Source organism: Carcharodon carcharias, chromosome 11 (assembly GCF_017639515.1).
Source record: "Carcharodon carcharias isolate sCarCar2 chromosome 11, sCarCar2.pri, whole genome shotgun sequence".
In the NCBI taxonomy this organism is placed as follows: Eukaryota; Metazoa; Chordata; class Chondrichthyes; order Lamniformes; family Lamnidae; genus Carcharodon; species Carcharodon carcharias.
The window spans coordinates 118,260,780-118,281,208 of NC_054477.1; the positions used below are offsets into that span (position 1 = coordinate 118,260,780).

At 40.0% G+C, this 20,429-nt stretch overlaps 1 protein-coding gene across 1 annotated transcript in view; it reads right to left on the reverse strand.

Moving 5' to 3' along the window:
* Positions 1–232: 232 nt before the first annotated feature.
* Positions 233–20,429, reverse strand: part of LOC121284361 (insulin receptor substrate 2-like) — a 58,062-nt gene continuing 37,865 nt past the window's right edge. Inside the window, exon 2 of the mRNA XM_041199781.1 lies at positions 233–2,160. Coding sequence (XP_041055715.1) covers positions 2,156–2,160 — 5 coding nt within the window. The 3' untranslated portion in view covers positions 233–2,155. The remainder of the gene's footprint in view (positions 2,161–20,429) is intronic.

The following is a 20,429-nucleotide window of genomic DNA, read 5'->3' on the forward strand; positions in this document are numbered from 1 at the left end:
TTGACAACAGCATTGACTTTTTAGTTACTTACCCCACCCAACCTCAAGGAGCATGATTTTTGATTCTCCAACACTATCTAGTCACTGGGGGGTGGATTCTTACAGTCAAGGTGAACCATAATCAATGCAAAAGATTTGTTAGCATGGACTTTATAGAAACATTGGATAAAGGGATTGTGTAAAAATTTGCAGAAAGACCCATTTTATTAAATGAAATCTGAGAAACAACAGCTTTCATAAATATTGTACGCTATTTTATTGCATATGGCTATTGGGACAGCATTCAAGATCAATACAGGTATAGTACAATATGCTATTCTAAATTAATTTTTCATCTTCCGGCAGCATTACATTCAACCTTATAATACAGTATATACAACGGAAGACACAGCAAGATATGTTAAAGTTACAATTATCTCTTGTCTGGTCACAAGAAGAAATATTACATAATGTTATATTTCCGTCCATCTGAAAAGTAAGAGGTAACATGAAAACACTGCTGTTACATCATTTAGGGTTTACACAGCATCAATTAAAGAAAACACACACATTGAACTGAAAGTGGCAAAATATACAAATAGCAAACTTTGCTGTACACTCTAGTGAACTTTGTAACTAGTGTATACAGATACATATTAAATTGTTCCAAACTGTAAACTAAAGATGTAAAATATTGCATACAGTTTTTGATTTGTACATTTAAATATTTTGATACAGTGAAGCTATTAAAACAGTATTTAGTGGCAAGTGTCACTTATCTCAGTACATCCCAGACTCTGCTGTTGTCTCAGGTAATGAAATTTGTGGTCAGCATTTTTTTTTTCAGTGCCAAGGTTATAAGTGGCTATTAATGCAGATTCGGCCACTTTATCAGGATTATTTCTGATCCATTTTTACATAATGTAAAAACTAGCAATGGTCACAGTACAGATCTTCTTTGTAGAGTATATTTACATACGCCATTAGGCATAACGACAATGGAATTGACCTCTGGTAATACAGAGACTTTCACACCAGTCTGTAGTGAAACTTCAATTACTGGCATTGCAGAAAACTACATTTACATTCAGAATTTTCTGGCACTTTCATCAGCTGTTCCAAAATTAATAAATAAGTCAGCAGAAAGGACTTGAGGAGCCACATTCACTAAAGCAGTACTGAACAGTCCAAGTTCTGCATTCAACATAAGAAGCACTCGTGGTTAAGAAAACAGCAAGAACTATATATTTTAAAGAAAAACTGCTGACTCCCCTCTGAAGGAATCAAACTTACATTTTAAATAAGCTGTACATTAACAATGTCTTGCATTCAATTGTGTTTTAATATTTACATTCTGATGCAGCTCAGAATATCACCCACATTTGTAATGTCATATCTTCTCTCCCTATAATGACTTATGGAAGGTTATCATCTTGGTTTTAGTGAAATCACTTCTCTGCATCTTGATGGGTCTTTCCTGGATCTTTTAATCCAAATCCAATGTCCTGAAATTGCACTTTTCTTTCCTCCTGTCAGACCATTTTGTTTTTTTTTTAAGTTAGGCTCAAACTATTCAACATGGGATCCTTCTTGAACAAGCCCAAAATTCTGGCTCGTCATACAGTTAAACTATTGTCAAGACATTAAACAAGATGTTAAGGCCTAGGGTTTGTGTCTCAGGAGTTCAGCAGCAATGAAGCTAAGTTTGTGCTCCTTCTCCCATAAAAGGCTGACTTTAGTATTTAAATGAGGTAGGATTTATACCAGGACAGTAACATTCCAGTTCAGTCTGTACCTGGCATGAGAAGCATTTCAGAAAGGTAATGTGGTCAAGGTGTTACCAGACAGGGAAAGTTAAGTAATAGAAATTGTGGCCATATCTCAGCTTAAAGAAAGGCCTAGCTGGAAACAGCCAATATACTGTTAAATAAGTACTGCTTCAGTGCACTCCACCTAGCAAAGGAAGAGAATGATCGATATCCATAAAGAAGCTAATGAGGCAGAAAGCTTCCTTGTCCTTGAAGGTATGCTGTGCGTTGCAGTGTTATAACGGTCTCGAGGCATTATTGGTTACCCATTCACAATGAGGAAAAAAGGTAAACTTGAGCAGCATTCCACAAAGGTGTTTGCTGAGCAGCATCACTTGTTTGAGGTTCCAGAGATGTTGAAGGGTCCATCAGTCTGAGCAAGAGAAAAGAAAAATTTTGCCTGAAACAACATTTCATAATATAAACTTAAAGTCACTTGGTAGTACAGAACTTGAATACTGCTGAAAAAACAGATGCGTTGCTGAAGCTTTTTGTCTTGCCCTCATCAGGACAATTGTAAGAATGCCAAATTTCAAATGATCACAACAATTTATACGATAGGAAAGAGGTTTCCAAGAATTGGCTGGCAAGTTGACTCTGATTGGCCTTCAGCTGTTTGTAATAGGCAGAGCACAGACTATACTCAACCAGCCTGCGTTTGGCAAAACCCAAAACAAAACACCTGTTAGATGTGATTCCACAATTGGGCAGCACTAACTGCTAAACCAACAACCAATTTAAGATAATCAGTCAAGCTCGTAATGTGACTCATTTAGGCTTGCTAGAAGTGACATACGTTCATACATTCACCTGTTCTTGGCAAACAGCAGGAGTATGTTCAAGCTTTGTACCTTTTTTGGATTGCTGGAAGTACAGGGAGCCTATAGTTGCCCATTGCTTTCTCCTGATAATACCTCGGCCAACCAGATTTGTCAACTAATCAGCACCCTTTTCTCCAATAGTATAAATTGTGATTTTTTGAAATTTGGCATTTTTGCATTCATCCTGATGAGCGCATGATAAAAATCATCAGCAACATCTCTCTCTATTCAACAATATAAACTTAGCTAGTTCTTTGCAGCTATTTTATTTACTTAGTAAACAACTTAGATATACAGAAGGGTCAGATAACAAGCTGCATCTATTTCCAGTGTTTGAGCCTGTATCCTTTATCACTCTCCCAAAAGTTGTTGGCTTAGCTATCTAAGCACAGCAACAAGTCACATGGGAAATGCTGCTTTTGAGGCAGTGTTTATTTCTGCTGCAAAACAGGAGTTTAAGGATTAAGACCAGGAATTTAGAGATCAGTGCAAGTGGGTAGGATGCAGAATGCAAAATACATTTTGTATAACATGCACCGCAGCTACAATTTCATGATTCTGGGGAGAGCTGAAATTAATAGAGCTCTTTTGAGTAGTCTGCAGGTCTGACACAGAATACACCTAGAAATCAGGCCAATGCATTGATTAAAATGTGATTTCAAAGCGCAACCTACAAAATCTCCGCTCTATTTTCGAGAACACATATTTCACTTCATTTCATTTAAATGGCGAGGTTGGATGTAGTTGTGACGTGGAGTAACTGTGTCTAATCCTTGAACCTGATGCTCTAAATTTCCCATATTAAGATATGCAGTTTCACCATTTCAAGATTTTATTTTAAAAACTTTGCATTAAACCTACTTGAATGACACTTAATAGGTGCAATTAAGTCTAAAAACAAAAAACCAAGTCTCAAAAAGATTTGAGTCGAACCTTTAAACCAAATTAATAAAAACAGTGCCTAAGCAGAGCGAGAAGTTTCTGGAGAGTATGGGGCTGGTGTTTACAATGGGAATACTGTGCTCTAAATATTACTGTTGGCACAAGTTCTTTTCAATTTCCCAAAGTGCAGTTATCAGGAGCTTGAACACAGGCTTCTTTTGTTTTTCAACATCCTTTTGAAATTTTAACAAAAGAAATCCAGAACATAATGAGTATCAGATGCAGAACAATCTGCTGTCAGAAAGTCAAACCCTTGAAAGGAGGTTTTTGAAGCGTATGGCCATAAGAAAAACATTCAGGGGGTGAAATTAGTTCACGCCAGCAACATGAAACAGGTATGTAGTGAAGTGGCAGCTGATTTTTTTCACCTCGCCTGTTCTTCTTGTCACTAAGTTCATAGAATGATAGTACAAACTCGTTTCAGACACTTGATTCACTGCCACTTTTACTTGGTTGGGAATTAAAACTCTTGGCAATCTTTTCTAAATCAATTAAAAATAAAAACTTACACAGTCAAACATTAGCTGCTGATTCACTAGTAGCTCATTCCATGCTGCTAGTGTGCATCAATTTCATCTGATGCCCACTACCCCCACCCCCCCTGCCTCCACCACCCTGGGATGGGAGAGGTGTGGGGCAGGTGGGTGGGGGGGGCTCTAAAATTGGGCGCAGGGCAATGACACAGTGCCCACCACCTACAGACCTTCGCAGTAACTTTACCAGCAGTGGGGGATACGTAGGGTGACCTGCTCACACATGGACCAATCAAGGCCTTGAACTGATCAATTAATGGCAACTTAAGGGCCTCCTCCACTGTCACTGGGATTTTGACCGTAGCTAGGAAGGCTGGTGCCAGGTGCCTAGCCTACGATTTGAAATCTGGTGGACAGATAGCTGGGCAAGGGAGGGTGCCTCCTTTTTGGGCCCCCTCCCCTCATGGCAGTTCTCCCCACTGGGTTTCCCCTCCCTCCCCTCTCCTACCCAACCTTACGATCATGGCACCCCACACCAGGGCCCGTTAGCATTGCCCTGGTGATACCCCAGACATAGCTTCTTCTGGGCTCCGCGGGTCTTTTTCATTAGGGGACTCAGCAGTGACCACCATCCACATTGGCGCTGCTGGAACAAGAGAACTACCAGCCGCTACAAGCTAATCAAAGGATTGGCAGCTGTGAAATAGCTGTGGGCAACCGACCAAGGTGGGATCACCAGGACCTTTACACCAAAGGGTGGGAATCCTGCCCCAGCGTAAAATTCAGCCTTTAGAGTGCATCACTTTAATCATGGACTGGCAGCCCATAGACTTCAAGGCAGCATACGTCATATGATTCTTTTGCTAAAAGAGATCCCTAGCTAACACATATTCTGTGAATTTCAAATATAATTTGAAAAGAAGGATTTTTCATTTAGTTGTTCCCAGGATGTGGCAAATTTCTCCATGTCTCGTTGCCCACAGGTGTGTCATCTACTTTAGAGCGCATTTACAGAAAATCACAGTCACAAGTAGATCAACTGGATTAAGGTGACTCGTGCCCTTTCCCTGAAGGGCATTACAACAGTTCAATAGCATTCATAGCCATTTAAATCTTCAATTACTAAATTTAAATAAGATAAGATCATAAGAAATATGAGGTGTAGGCCATTCATCAAGATCATGGCTGATTCAAATGTAGCCTTAACTCTACTTTCCTGCCTACCCCCATAACCCTGGATTCCCTTGTAGATCAAAAATCATACTAGCTCAGCCTTGAATATATATCCAGATTCAAGTGCTCTCTGTGGAAGAGAATTCCAAAGCCTAACAACCCTCAGAGAGAAAAAAAATCCTCCTCATCTCCATCTCCAGTAAGTGAGATACTTTATTTTCAAACTGTGCCCTCTAGTTCTAGATTTCCCTATGAGGGGAACAACCTCTCAGCATCTATCATGTCAACCTCTTGGGAATCTTATCTGTTTCAATAAAATCACTCCCCATTTTTCTAAACTCCAATGAGTATATGCCCAACCTATTCACCCTTTCCTCATAAGCCAACCTCTTCATCCCAGGAATCAACCTAGTGAACCTTTTCTGAACTGCTTCCAATGCAAGTATATCCCTACTTAAGTAAGATAACCAAAACTGTACACATACTCTAGATGTGGTCTCGCCCATGCATTGCACAGTTGTAGTGAAACTTCCCTAATTTTATACCCCCTTGCAATTTAATTTCACAACTTGCCATAGCTGTTGCTTAATGTCATTTTGCAAGTTTAGTTAATCTATTTAGATTACAACAATTGTCTGTTTGAATTAACCTTTTCCTTACACTCTTCAATCTAGATCATTTCAATCACACAGCTTGTTTGATTAAAAACAGTGGCAGTTAGCAGAAATTCATCCAAAAGCTGAGAATAATGTACCCAAAGCCAAATCACCTTGAGGGAAAGTATCTGCTGCATGGTTACCACATTAAGTATGGTAACAGTTATTGTAAGGGAGCTTTAAGTATTGCTTAGTATGACTAAGCAGGATGTTAATAAACTCATGCAGCAGCTAAAAGGTGTGGCATTCAATACACACTTTTATTTTTCTAGATTGTTGAAAACCTACACAAAAAGAACATTAGTTGGATTATAAAAGACTCTGCCTAATCATCATCACCACAAAAGGAATCAGTAATGGAGCTCTATTATAAGTTAGGGTACAGTGATACTATGTGAAATCAGTATTGTCTGACCAGTTAACACCTATTATACCCTTTTTAAACATTAAATTGACTGAATGCCACTGCTTGTATGACTGGAGTCAGAAGCCCCACTTCAGAGCACATAACCTAGCTTGACACTCTGAATGCTGCAAAGTCAAACCAAGGACCCGCTTACCTTCTCAGAAGGCTGTAAAATATCCTATCGCATTGTTTGAAGAGCAGTAAAGTTCTCAGTGCCCTGACTAACTTTTATCCCTCAACCAACATTATTAAAACAAATTAATTGGTCATTTAGCTCAGTGCTGTTCACGGGTGCTTGCCATATGTAATTTAATTGCCTATATTTACCTACATTGCAACACTGATTACAGCCGAAGTATTACTTTTGAAGTGTAAGTGCTTTGGGGCAAACCAAGCCATTTGTTCCTTCTCCTTTTTCCCCCTGCTCCCTGGCAACTGTCTAAGGCTGAATCAGACAGTTCGCAACCTTAGTTTCAAATATGACACTGAGGTGAACTTCCAACCACAAATCCATGCAGTCACTAACACCGCCTGTTTCCACCTCAGTAACATTGCCTAACTTCACCCTGCCTCAGCTTATCCACACCTGAACTTTGATTCATGCCTTTGTTGCTACTAGACTTGACTTATTCCAAGACACTCCTGGCTGACATTCCACATTCTATCTTCCATAAACTTGAAGTCATCCAAAACTCTGCTGTCTGTCACCTAACTTCCTCTCACCCATTATCCCTGAGCTCACTGACGTACGATGGACCCTGTTAAGAAACACCTTGAATGTAAAATTCTTACCCTTGTTTACAAATCCCACCATGGCCGTGCCCTTCCTCATCTCGGTAATCTCCTCTGGCCTCTGCTAATACTGGCCTCTTGAGAATCCTCAATTTTAATTGCACCACCTGGGCCCTAGTCTATTGAATTTCCTCCCTACACCACTCTGCTGATACCTCTCTTCCCTCATTTAAAATGCTCCTTCTCTCTGACCTTCATCTGCCTGATATTGTTTTGCCTGGATCAGTTCTTTTTAGAAATTACACTCCTGGGAAGTGCCTTGGAGCAGTTGTATTTCAATACACCTTGAATCTAATAAAGTTGTTGAATATAAATTTCTATAATTCTATTTCTGCTTAAGTGCTGAACTATAGTGACACCAAAATAATTGGACAGATAGTTCGTTTGTAAAGGTTTTCTTGCTGGGTTCTGCATCCCATCACCTAGTTGAAGTCAATAAATAGATTCAGTAGATCTCTCGTGTTCATTGACACTGAAAGCAAGGTCAAGTTACAAGGATCACACAGCCACAGCACTCTGTCAGCCAACCTAAATTCAAAATGATGAGGTGGCACGATTCATGCTCACAGGATTAATATAAATGAGAGAGAGACCATTCAGCCATTCTTCCCGAGATAAATAGCTTAAGGCTAGATTTTGACTGGCTAGATTTTAACGTGAACATTAAATAACATCAATTGAAAAGTCCAACCAATAAGTCACATAAATGACCCAACTGGATCTTTAATAAATCTGAAATTTTACCTTCACTGGTCTAACAAGAAAACCATGTGGATTACTCTCTGCGTGAAGGAGTTAGGGTGATGTTGACCTTCTACCAGTATTAGTCAGTGCTTCCGATACTACTGATAAGGCCAACTTTGATTTACATCCTTTACATAATTTCCTAGGTCTCTTCATTCATCTACAGAGTGCTAGCTTGGCCTAGTTTCCCTCAAAACCCAATCTTCTCACACAATCAATCAACTTTGCAGCTCTTCCATGCACTGCTTCCATTCTCAACTGACATTGTACAATAGTACAATGGTCAGCACATTTGAATGTCAATGAGAATAACAGACTCTGATTTCTACTCTAGTTGTGCTTTTCATACATTTGCGCTCTTTTCTTGGGAGTGTAAAGCAGCAGAAAGTTTCACAGGATGCTTAACAGTCAGACAGACCTCCATGGCCACAGCCATCTTTATATTAACAACAGGGTGACTCATCCTATAAGCTCCCACAACCCACATGATGAGGGGAAACCGCACACAAAAACACACACACACACTGGACCAAGTACTTTGTGTATGGCAACCCATAATTCAGAGCCAAAGCTCCAATGTCCGCTTGCCAGGACTGTCTAGAGCAGGGTTTGAATCCTGTATCTTCTGGCTCAGAAGCAGCAATCCTACCACTAAGCCAGAAACTTGCTTCTGTACTCTAGTGATTTAACAATATAATTCAACATTCTATGCTCTTTGTTTATTGTTGCCGCACCATGATTTTGTATGTTAAGTGCTGAGACCACTATCAATGAAAACAGATGTCAGACTTATAGCAAATGAGAAAATTCCACTGGCACCTTGAGAGTCTGCCTGGAGGTCAAGTACAGGAATACATATTTGTCTATCCACTGCTGCAGCAGTTAGCTGCTGAAACTGCAACTTCTACTGGTGAAATCTGAATTCCATGTGGTAAGGTGCAAGTCAATGTTGTGGGAAGGGGTTGGTGACAAAGCATCACAGCTTTACATTGTGAATTGTTTTGCTGGCTGTGCTGCTCCTGAGGATTTACTTGTACCTGCTAAACACATAATGAGGGCTTGAATTAGTGTTTGTAGGTTGTCTAATGTCTACTGTCCTTGGGGGAAGGGGACGGATGTTGAAAGGTAAGAAGCGGTTTCTTTGGAGCCAAGGTGGCTCTAAATGTAGTTATGAACAGGGGAGAGATGGTAGGATGGTTTCCCACTTTTTCCACCTCTTGTCTGATGGCAGATAGATGCTTTAAAAGGAAAAGATGTTTTAATTCCTTGAGTGCTGTAACTTTCAGGAACAAAAGACAGGTTTTCTCATAGGTTTAAAAAGGATAAATGTTTATTTCTTCACGCCTGAATGTATTTGCAACAGCATCCACTCATATGCAGAAAGACACACAGACACGCACACACACACAGAAAAGGGAATAGCCCAGCACCATCCATGCTTGATGCTGAAATAGGGCACATCAAAGACATCCTGCAAGATAACTGTAACCCTGATCAGATCATTTTGCACTCTATATCACGCAAACTCATGAACGGGCCTAAGGCTGTCACATTCAGTGCTGAAAAGTGCCCAGTCTACCTCAGATTACCCTAGAAGGGCAAGACATCTCAAAAATTTGAGCAACAGGTAAAGCTAGCTGTTTCACACTGCTATGATGCGGTAGCAACTCGAGTGGTATTTGCCACTAACAGGATGCTGCTGTCTAGCCAAAAAGATATTCCGCCCATCACACAAACGAGTAATGTGGTGTATGAATTTCAGTGCCAGTGTGCTGTTAGGTATGTAGGCTGTACGTCCCATAGACTGGCAGGTCGTATCAATAGTTTTCACTTACCAACCAATCAGCACTCTCTTCTCATACAAAGTTGTTGTTTCCCCTGACATTGACATTCTTGTGATTGTCCTGATGACTGCAAGACGGAAAGCTTTGACAAAATGACTTATTTCAGCAATTCTCAAGTTCTGTACTACCAAAGGACTATTTGATTACAAAAGAGGTAGCATGCACTTAGGTCTTAAACATGAACAAGGAACCGGAGCAGGCCATTCAGTTCCCCCAAACCTGCGCTGCCACTGAATGAGATCATAGCTGATCTGATAGTAACCTCAGATCTGCATCCTGCCTACTCCCGATAACCGATCACCCCCTTGCTTACCAAGAATCTATCCACCTTTGCCTTAAAAATATTCAAAGGCTCTGCTTCCACCACTTTTTCAGGAAGAGAGTTCCAAAGACTCATAACCCTCAATTAAAAAATTTTGTCTCATCTCTGTTTTAAATGGGTGACCCCTTATTTTTAAACAGTGACACCTAGTTCTAGATTCTCCCACAAAAGGAAACACCCTCTCCACATCCACCCTGTCAAGACCCCTCAGGATCTTATATGTTTCAGTCAAGTTGCCTTTTACAGTTCTAAACTCCAGCCTAGCCTGTCCAACTTTTCCTCATAGGACAACCTGCCCATTCCAAGTATTAGTCTGGTAGACCTTCTCTGAACTGCTTCCAATGCATTTACATCCTTCCTTAAATAAGGTAACCAATACTGTACACAATGCTCCAGATATGGTCTCACTAGTGCTCTGTATAACTGAAGCACAACTTCCCTACTTTTGTATTTAATTTCCCTCGCAATAAATGCCAACATTCCATGAGCTTTCCTAATTACTTGCTGTACCTGCGTACTAGCCTTTTGTGATTCATGCACCAAGAAACCCAGGTCCCTCTGCATCTCAGAGCTCTGTAATCTCTCACTATTTAAATAATATGCTTCTCTTTTATTCTTCCTGCTAAAATAGACAATTTCACATTTTCCCACATTATACTTAAAAGTTTAAAAATTCACTGTTATATTTGGTTCTCTCGAGATGGAAGTTTGAAATGTTTCGGGCCTGATGATTTCCTTTGGGTTCATTGAAGGAATACAAAAACAGAATTACCTGGAAAAACTCAGCAGGTCTGGCAGCATCGGCTGTTTTTGTTTTGGATTTCCAGCATCCACAGTTTTTTGTTTTTATTCATTGAAGGAATGGAGTTTGGAAGTTTCCAGCAATGGATTTGCAGTGGCTCACTCCTCTAGCAGCATGTTGCTGACTTTATTTTAGTCAAGGTGCAATCGAAGCTCTGTAACGAAGATCTGGTTCAGTTCTTCAAATCAGTATGTAAAAGCTAGCCTCAATTTTTGACTGATGGTAGGATTTTAGGCAGGGTGCTTCTTTGACAGGTCTATCTCTGTCTGCCCAGACTGACACACTAAGGATGCTCTCCAAATGTGTGTTAATAAACAATCCTTATCACAATCTGGTTTCTGTCAAGTGACCATGGTATCTGTTTAGCCATTGTCCACACAAATGGTCCCTGACAACTTAAGCACTGACACTCAATAATGTTTGAGTTTCATCCATTTGCATTTCCTTGTGGTAGAATGGGTTTCTTCTTATACCCATTCGGTGGAATTCCATCCTGCGGCCGAGAAGTCTGTAAGCCCAGTGTGAGCTAGACTTCTGAAGACTCTTGGATAATGGTAGGCATTAAATCCACAGGAGAGGCCTGTTACATGTTAATGTCTTCTCAATGAAATGTTCTGAAAGATGGTTTGCATTTTAATGTCCTGCCCAGGCAAGCAGGCCAACTTCTAACCTTGTGTAGCTTCAGGTATATTGGCAGGAACAAAGAGGTCACTTGACTTCTCAACCCCAGTTTGTTTCAAAGTAGATTGTCCGTTCTTCAATTTATTTTTAAAAATAAAGTTTCCATTTTCCATAAATCCCTTCATAGGCGGCAGTGTTACACAATGGAAGTTCACAATCCAGTCAATCCTGTGTTAGACACGGTGGTCTGATATCAGAGACAGGCAGGTCTAGAATACTCTGGGGTGCTGCTGGTAACAGACCAGCTAGCCTGAATCAACTCTCAGAATCTGTTAGGGCAGACCTGCCACTAAGGATTGCGATTCTTCCCACTTAGCATCAGAAAACCCTGAAAGTCAATGTCCTAATGAGGGAATAGTCTTAGTTGGTCAAGTGCTGGAGGCTTACTAGTGTTCTGTGCATGTAGGTGACATGGTTTTAGCTGGTTAAGCTCCTGAAATGCTATTTGATAGTCTCCAAAACATGCCAAAGTCTTATCTAATCTGGACTTAAGTGCAATGTGCCTCTCCAAGATAGTCTGAAACTTTGGCAAATAGAAAATATCTGCATGTAATTGCTACAACTTTGTTTGGAGGCTCTTAAATATGCTGTGTGATGACTACAGTATCTGTGAATGTCGGAATTCCATGTGACTAAAAGATCAACATTACATCACTGCATCAGTTTGGAACATTCACTAAAAGGCAGTTCAAAAACCAAGACCTCCCACCATAGACAACATTGTGAAAGTAAACACTGGCTAAACTCCAGAAAAATTGATCACCAGGAAAGATCTGCTGCTGCAGAAATACCGGAATTTCCTATAAATCTCAAATTACATGTGCACAGTACAACAATGTCTATTTTTCTGTAATATGCTGAAATTGGTTTCAAATAAACCTGATTGCAGAGTTACAATAAAAGAGCCAATTTTTGACTGAAGGCTTTAAGAAATTTCCCTGATTTATTGTTTGAAATGGAAGGTTGGAACATACTTAAGTTTCATTTAAATTCACAAGCATAAGGTGAAGTGTACTTCAAAACCAGTAGCATCTTGTGTGTAGTGTCCTTCACATTACATCCCAAATTGTGATTGGAGGAAACAGAGTAAGCCAAAAGAGATAAGTAACAGGAGGTAACAGAGGTGAGCTCAAAGCTAAAGATTTTGGAGATAGTGTATAAAAGTAGGAAGGAGAGTAAGGGAAACCCTTCTCTACTATAATATAACAATGCTCCATATGTGCAGTACTTCACAGAATAGTGTGTGGGTGAGCTGGATACAGAAATAAAACTTTCTAAAAGCTTTTGCTCCAACAGGATTAGCAGAATAGTCAACTGGTCATGCGATAAAGGACAGGAAGTATCAACAATAGATATACGTGATAATTGCACTTTGACTACACATTTCTAGTAGCTTGTTGGCCTAATACAGAATGAGATAATATTTGGGTATGCTAGAGACTGTTGGCACTTTCACAAATTTATTTAAGAATGTTTCCTTATTGTATATAATTTTATTATAACAATTTTGCTGACATTGCATATCATCTACAAGTTAATTTTTGTTAATGCGAAGTATAGGTGAATAGATGTTCTTAAAATCAAATTTTTCACACTACTGTATTACGAAGTAACTATTTTGAACATTGATATTATCGCTATGGGTTATTACATTGGGTCTTGGGGGAAAGAAGTTGAGGGACGAGGCAAATGCAAATTGAGGGTATGGTTTAATATTTTTTAAATATTTTAATAATTATCATTTTAACTTCAGTGGTGGGGAAACTTCTAAAAACAATAATTTGGGACAAAATTAATAGTCACAAGGAAAAATGCAAGTTAATTAAGGAAAGCCAGCATGGATTTCTTAAGGAAAGTCATGTTTAACTAACTTGGAGCTTTTTCAAGAAGTAAGGTTGATGAGTGTAATGCTGTTGATGTGGTAAACATGGACTTCTAGACGTCGTGTCCCTGAGTATCAAGGGAGAATTTGACCGAGGGTAGCATTAGGGAGGCCCAGCAAAACTGAAGTCAATGGGAATCAGTGCAAAAACTGCCCACTGGTTGGAGGCATACCTAGAACAAAGGAAGATGGTTGTGGTTGTTGGGGGCCAATCATCTCAGTCACAGGACATCACCCAGGACTTCCTCAGGGTAATGTCCTCGGCCCAACCATCTTCAGCTGCTTCATCAATAACCCTCCTTCCATCATCGGGTCAGAAGTGGGGATGTTCACTGACGATTGCACAATGTTCAGCAACATTCGCAACTCCTTAGACACCGAAGCAGTCCCTGTTCATGTGCAGCTAGACCTGGACGATATCCAGGCTCGTGCTGATAAGTGGCAAGTGACATTTTTGCCACACAAGTGCCAGGCAATGACCATCTCCAACAAGAAAGAATCCAACCATTCGTCCCCTTGACATTCAACAGCTGAATCTCCCACTATCAACATCTGTGGGCGGGGGTGTGCGGGGGGGAGTGGTGGTACCATTGATCAGAAACTGAACTTGACAGCCAAATAAATACTGTGGCTACAGAAGCAGGTCAGAGGCTGGGTATTCTGTGGCAAATAACTCACCTCCTGACTCCCAAAGCCTGTCCACCATCAACAAGGTACAAGTCAGGAGTGTAACGGAATACTTCACATTTGCCTGGATGAGTGCTGTTCCAACAATACTCGAGAAGCTTGACACCATCCAGGACAAAGCAGCCCATTTCACTGGCACCCTATCCACCACCACCACTGACGCAGAGTGGCAGCAGTATGTACTATCCACAACTTGCACTTCAGCAACCCACCAAGGCTCCTTCAACAGCTCCTTCCAAACTCACGACCTCTACCACCTCGAAGGACAAGGACAGCAGATGCATGGAAACATCACCAACAGCAAGTTATTCTCCCAGTCACAGACAATCCTGACTTGGAATTATATTGCTGTTCCTTCACTGTAACTGGATCAAAATCCTGCAACTCCCTTCTTAAAACCTTGCAGGTGCACCACGCTGACCACAGAGATTCAAGCAGCTCACTACCACCTTCTCAAGGTAAAGTAGGGGTGGGCAATAAATGCTGGCCTAGCCAGCGATGCCCACAGCTATTGAAATAATAGATTAAAGGAAAGGTATTAAGCAGCTACTACTAGGAAGGTATGAGATTTAGGATTACAATAGGTAGGGATGACCCATTTTCCACAACTTGGTTGACACAAGTTCAAATTTCATCTTAGGACATATATACGCTCAGAACTATTTCTCTAAAGCTAGCCAGGTTATTTGCTATTTTCTCTTAAAACAATCACAGTATTTCTCCCCCCACCCTTCATGGCTAGGTCCACGTCAGCTTGAGAGAAAGAAAAGGGAAGAAAAAAAATGGGAAGGTAGAAGAGTACCGTAAAGTTAATTGTAAGTTTTAACGGAAGGATCGTGGTTTACAGGAAGGGAACAATTTCTAAATTGCATAGCACCTGCTGTACAGTGTGAACAGAGTATGTTAAATGAAAATCAATCACCACCCCTCTCCTCCCTACTATGCTTCCTCCCTCCTGCTCATTAAACAGAACATCTTGAGTCTCATGGTAAATATTAATCCAAGGTATAATAGAATAGATGTTTTGAAGCTGCACTTATTAGAATTTCATTTAATGGTAGAACAGCTTACATAATGGAAGAAGGGATTTTAAAAAGTAGGAAAAAAGAACAAGAGTGTAAGATGGCAGCAACACTTTTGATTAGAATATGAGTACTATGAAAAGGCAAGTTTGAAAAACACCAAGATGTTAATTTAACAAATGATTCAATTCAATTAATTTTAATCCCAAATCCCACTTAAAACTATTAATAGAAGGTTCTGATATTAAAAATGAGTTAATTCAATGCATGAATTCACCTTTTATGCAACACTGCACAAAAACAAAAAAAAGTTAATTCACGTGGATGAAAAAGTTATGGAGGATGGAAATATTGGTGGGCCAAAATTTGGTTCTTGAAGTTTTGATTAAATGTATTTATTTGTTTGAAAAAAGCATTTCCCAGTATGTCCTAAAGTTGTTCCAAGTCCACACCTTATTGAGGGTGACAGGTGCCAGTACAGAGTCAGGTGCTACATGTTCTCCTACCCCCTTTTTTGGAGCAGTTTATCAGAAGCACATCATGAAAGTTGTTTCTTTTTCACTTTGTGACACTTCAGAATAGCAGAAAGGAATGAGTTTGCCCAACGACATTCAAAAGGAAAATTTATGGCAGAACCTCCCTAAATATATATATTTTAAAAAAGTTTGCCCATCTAATAATTACAGATCCTTAAAGGAAAGATCATGTAAAGCAAGGGTGGGTTGAAGGTGGGGAGGGGGCTATTAACATGATTAATTCATGGAAAACAGCCCAGCAACCACTCAAGTATTTCATGCACAAAGCATCTGAAGAGGCATGAAAGCAAGCTCATGCATTTGCTTGCTAGACGACTGCAGTGCTGTTGCGACTGTTACCCAGCTGATAAGTCATCATTCACTTCTGTCAGATTTCCATTGCACACCACGATAGATAGCTAACTCATTTGTTTGTCTTGCCTTTACCAACCTACTCATTCACTTCCAGTCTCACTACTAACGAGTTCATTTGCAGTGCCAATAACTGCTTCACTTAAGCCTTTGACAACAAAGGCATAAAAGGTTGTTACGAAACCAAAGAATGGTTTATGTGATTTCATACATTTCTCATGAGTCATCAGAGAGCCATTTTAAGACTTAAAAGAACAATGTGATTTTCCTTTGAGTGCTGAGGTGAAGTGAAAGCAGCTTTCGAAATATTCTTCTAGCTGCACCACATGGACATATAAATTCCTCAAGGGCAGGAAGAACCACAGGTATTCTCCAAACACATGGTTCAAAAAACCTGCATGATCTGCAACACCACCTGACCATGAGGAAATCATTACTACTTGTAACACTACTTGTAGCAGCATAACACTGAATGATTTTTCTTCCGCTAAGCTTTTCTTTAATAGCTGCAAACATCACGCAAATTTTTAATCAGCAGTGGAACTGGATAAATGAGTGACTTCTTAGGAACTGCCTTAATTCATGACATTACAACTTAAGGAAAAAAAAATGTTTCAGTATTGACACAGGAAATCTACGGTATCCTCTTGGAATGAAATTCAGAGTGTCGGCCATGGCTCAACTTTCTGACACAAAGGCAGACTGCTATGTGTTCAAGACCTACATCAGGACTTGGGTACAAAAATCAAGGCCAACTCTCAGGGAGTGCTGGATTGTCAGAGGTGTTGTCTTTTGGGTGAAAAGCCTGGTCTGTCTTCTCTGCTGGACATAGAAAACCCCACGATACTATTTCAAAGAGCAGGCGAGTTATCCTGGCCAATATTTATTATTCAATCAATGTCACAAAAACAGATTATCTGGTCATTATCATATTGCTGTTTGTGCACACATTGGTTGCCACGTTTCCAACATTGCAATTGCGGCTACACTTCAAAACTGCTCCACTGGCTGTATTGAATGGTCATGAAAGACACTATCCAGCTTTTTTTCCCCAAAAACTGAAATTAATACTTTACCTGTGGTTTATAACTATCTATCATTGAGTATATTTTGTACCCTATTCTATACATTACTTTGGGTAGCTATGTTGTAATTGACTGTTATTTTGCACTTGCTACACTATCAGACCACGCATAAAATTGTTTGCGTTAAGTCCGTGTACCCACTGAACTATAACAGCTGAAATGTAGAGGAAGCAAGTCAGCTTCTCATGGTGCTGAATATGGGGATTTGAAACTAAATGTAGTGCTTGGGTGGGGCAGACTTAGAGGGTAGATGAAATTCAACCAGAAATTGTAAATTTAATTCAGTCATCATTTTAAAATCATACATCTGTTCTCATTCTTATACAATACTTTGATTTTTTTTTTAGCTCAGTAGCAATTTGGGAAGCAGAATTAGTTGCAACATAGGAGCTTCTCCGCTGTACAGGCTGAGATATATAAAATCAAAGCACTACAAATCCAAGAATGTAATTTAAGGCGTGACAAGTTTACATAAGCTGTTCCTATTATAAATGTGGACATGGGAATTTATAATTGAAAAGTCAAGAGAAAATGTAAGCTGACTTGTAATTTTAAACTATGTTATAACCCATAAATATGTTAATAACACATGAACCCAATTGTTCTGAATGAATGGATGGGTTTTCCAAAAATAATGTATTGGGTTTTGTAGACCTTTTATTACTTGAGCTACTTTGTACAAATTAGAGTTGTAATATATAAGGTTTGACAAGAATGTCGATAATTATCTGGACATATTGCAGTATTGTACTGCTAATCACGGAATCATAGAATAGTTACAGCACAGAACGAGGTCAGTCATCCTGACATGTCTGTGGTGACTCTCCACAAGAGCATCTCAGCTAGTCCCACTCAACTGTCCGTTCCTGATGGTCCTACAAATCTACTATCTTTAGATAATTATCCAATACCCTTTTAAAGCCATGATTAAATCTGCTTCCACCACACTCTCAGGGGGTGTGCTCCAGATCCTAACCACTTGCTGCATTAAAAGGTTTTCCCTATGCCGTCTTTGGTTCTTTTACCAATCACCTTAAACTGATGTCTTTTGGTTCTCGGCCCTCTGCCAATGGGAACAGTTGCTCTCTATGTGCTTGGTCCAGAGCCGCCCTCATCATTTTCAAGACATGTCCACTCAATATTCCCTTCTCCAAGGAGACAGTACCAGTTTCTACAATCTAACCTTATAACTGAAGTCCTCCATCCCTAGAACCATTCTCGTAAATCTTTTCTACTTCCTCCCTTTACCTTTACATCCTTCCTAAATGTAGAGCCGAAAATTGACCACAATACTCCAATTGAGGCCGATCCAGTGGTTTATAATGTTTCACCATAAGCTCCTTGTTTTTGAACTCCTATCATCCACTTATAAAGCCTGGGATATTGTATAACTTTTTAAACACTTTCTTAACCTGCCTTTCTACTAGTTAAGCATATATACTCCCAGGTCATTCTCTCCCGCACTCACTTTAGAATTGTGCCTTTTATTTTAATATTGCCTCTCCCCATTCTCTGCACCAAAATATGTCACTTCACACTTCTCAGTATTAAATTTCACCTCCCATCTTTCTGGACATTTCACCAGTCTGTCTATTTCCTCTTGCAGTCTATCTCTATCCTCTTCACAGTTCACTACATTTCCAATTTTTCCGTCAATCACAATTGAAATTGTAACTTGCACATCTAAATCTATGTTGTTAATATGGAAACATAGAAACTAGGAGCAGGAGTAGGCCATTTGGCACTTCGAGCCTGCTCTGCCATTCATTACGATCATGTCTGATCATCCAACTCAATAGCCTACTCCCACTTTCTCTCCATATCCTTTGATCCCTTTCGCCCCAAGAGCTATATCTAACTCCTTCTTGAAAACATACAATGTTTTGGCCTCAACTATGTTCTGTGGTAGCAAAATCCACAGGCTCACCACTCTCTGGGTGAAGAAATTTCTCCTCATCTCAGTCCTAAATGGTCTACCCCATATCCTCAGACTGTGACCCCTGGTCCTGGACACCCCACCATCAGGGAACATTCTTCCTGCATCTACACTGTCTAGTCCTGTTAGAATTTTATAGGTTTCTATGAGATCCCCCCTCATTCTTCTGAACTCCAGCGAATATAATCCTAACTGACTCAATCTCTCCTCATATGTCAGCCCCACCATCCCAGGAATCAGTCTGGTAAGCCTTTGCTGCAGTCCCTCTATAGCAAGAATATCCTTCCTCAGATAAGGAGACCAAAACTGCATACAATATTCCAGGTGTCGTCTCACCAAGGCCCTGTACAATTGCAGCAAGGCATCCCTACTCCTGTACTCGAATCCTTTGGCTATGAAGGCCAACATACCATTTGCCTTCTTTACTACTTGCTGCACCTACATGCTTACCTTCAGCAACTGGTGTATAAGTTCACCCAGGTCTCATTGAACATTCCCCACTTTCAATTTATAGCTATTCAGATAATAATCTGCCTTCCTTTTTTGCTACCAAAATGGATAACCTCATATCTATCCACATTATACTGCATCTATCATGCATTTGCCCACTCACTCAGTTTGTCCAAATCACACTGAAGCATCCCTGCATCCTCGTCAAAGCTCATCCTCCCACCCAGATTTGTGTCATCTGCAAATTTGGAGATATTACATTTAGTTCCCTCATCTAAATCATTTTTATATATATATATATATATATATATATATATATAGTGAATAGTTGGGGTCCTAGCACGATCCGTGCGGTACCCCACTAATCACTGCCTGCCATTTGGAAAAAGACCTGCTTATTCCTACTCTTTGTTTCCTGCCTGCCAACCAGTTTTCTATCCATCTCAATACACTACCCTCAATCCCATGCACTTTAATTTTATAAGCTAATCTCTTAAAGTGGGACTTTGTGGAAAGCCTTCTGAAAGTCCAAATAAACGACATCCACCTGCTCGCCCTCATCAACTCTACTAGTTATATTCTCGAAAAATTCCAGTAGATTTGTCAAGCATGATTTCCCTTTCAAAAGTTCATGCTGACTCTGTCCAATTCTGCCACTGTTTTCCAAGTGCTCAGCTATTAAATCATTTATAATGGACTCTAGAATTTTCCCCACTACCGACATCAGGCTGACCGGTCTATCATTCTGTTTTCTCTCTACCTCCCTTTTTAAACAGTGGGGTTACATTCGCTATCCTGCAATCTGTAGGAACTGTTCCAGAGTTTATAGAATCTCCGAAGATGACCACCAATGCATCCACTATTTTTAGGGCCACTTCCTTATGTACTCTGGGATGTAGATTATCAGGCTCCAGGGATTTATTGGCCTTCAATCCCATCAAATTCCCCAACACCATTTCTCTATTAATACTTATTTCTTTCAGTTCCTCCCTCTCACTAAACCCTGTGTTCCCCAGCATTTCTGGATTGTTATTTGT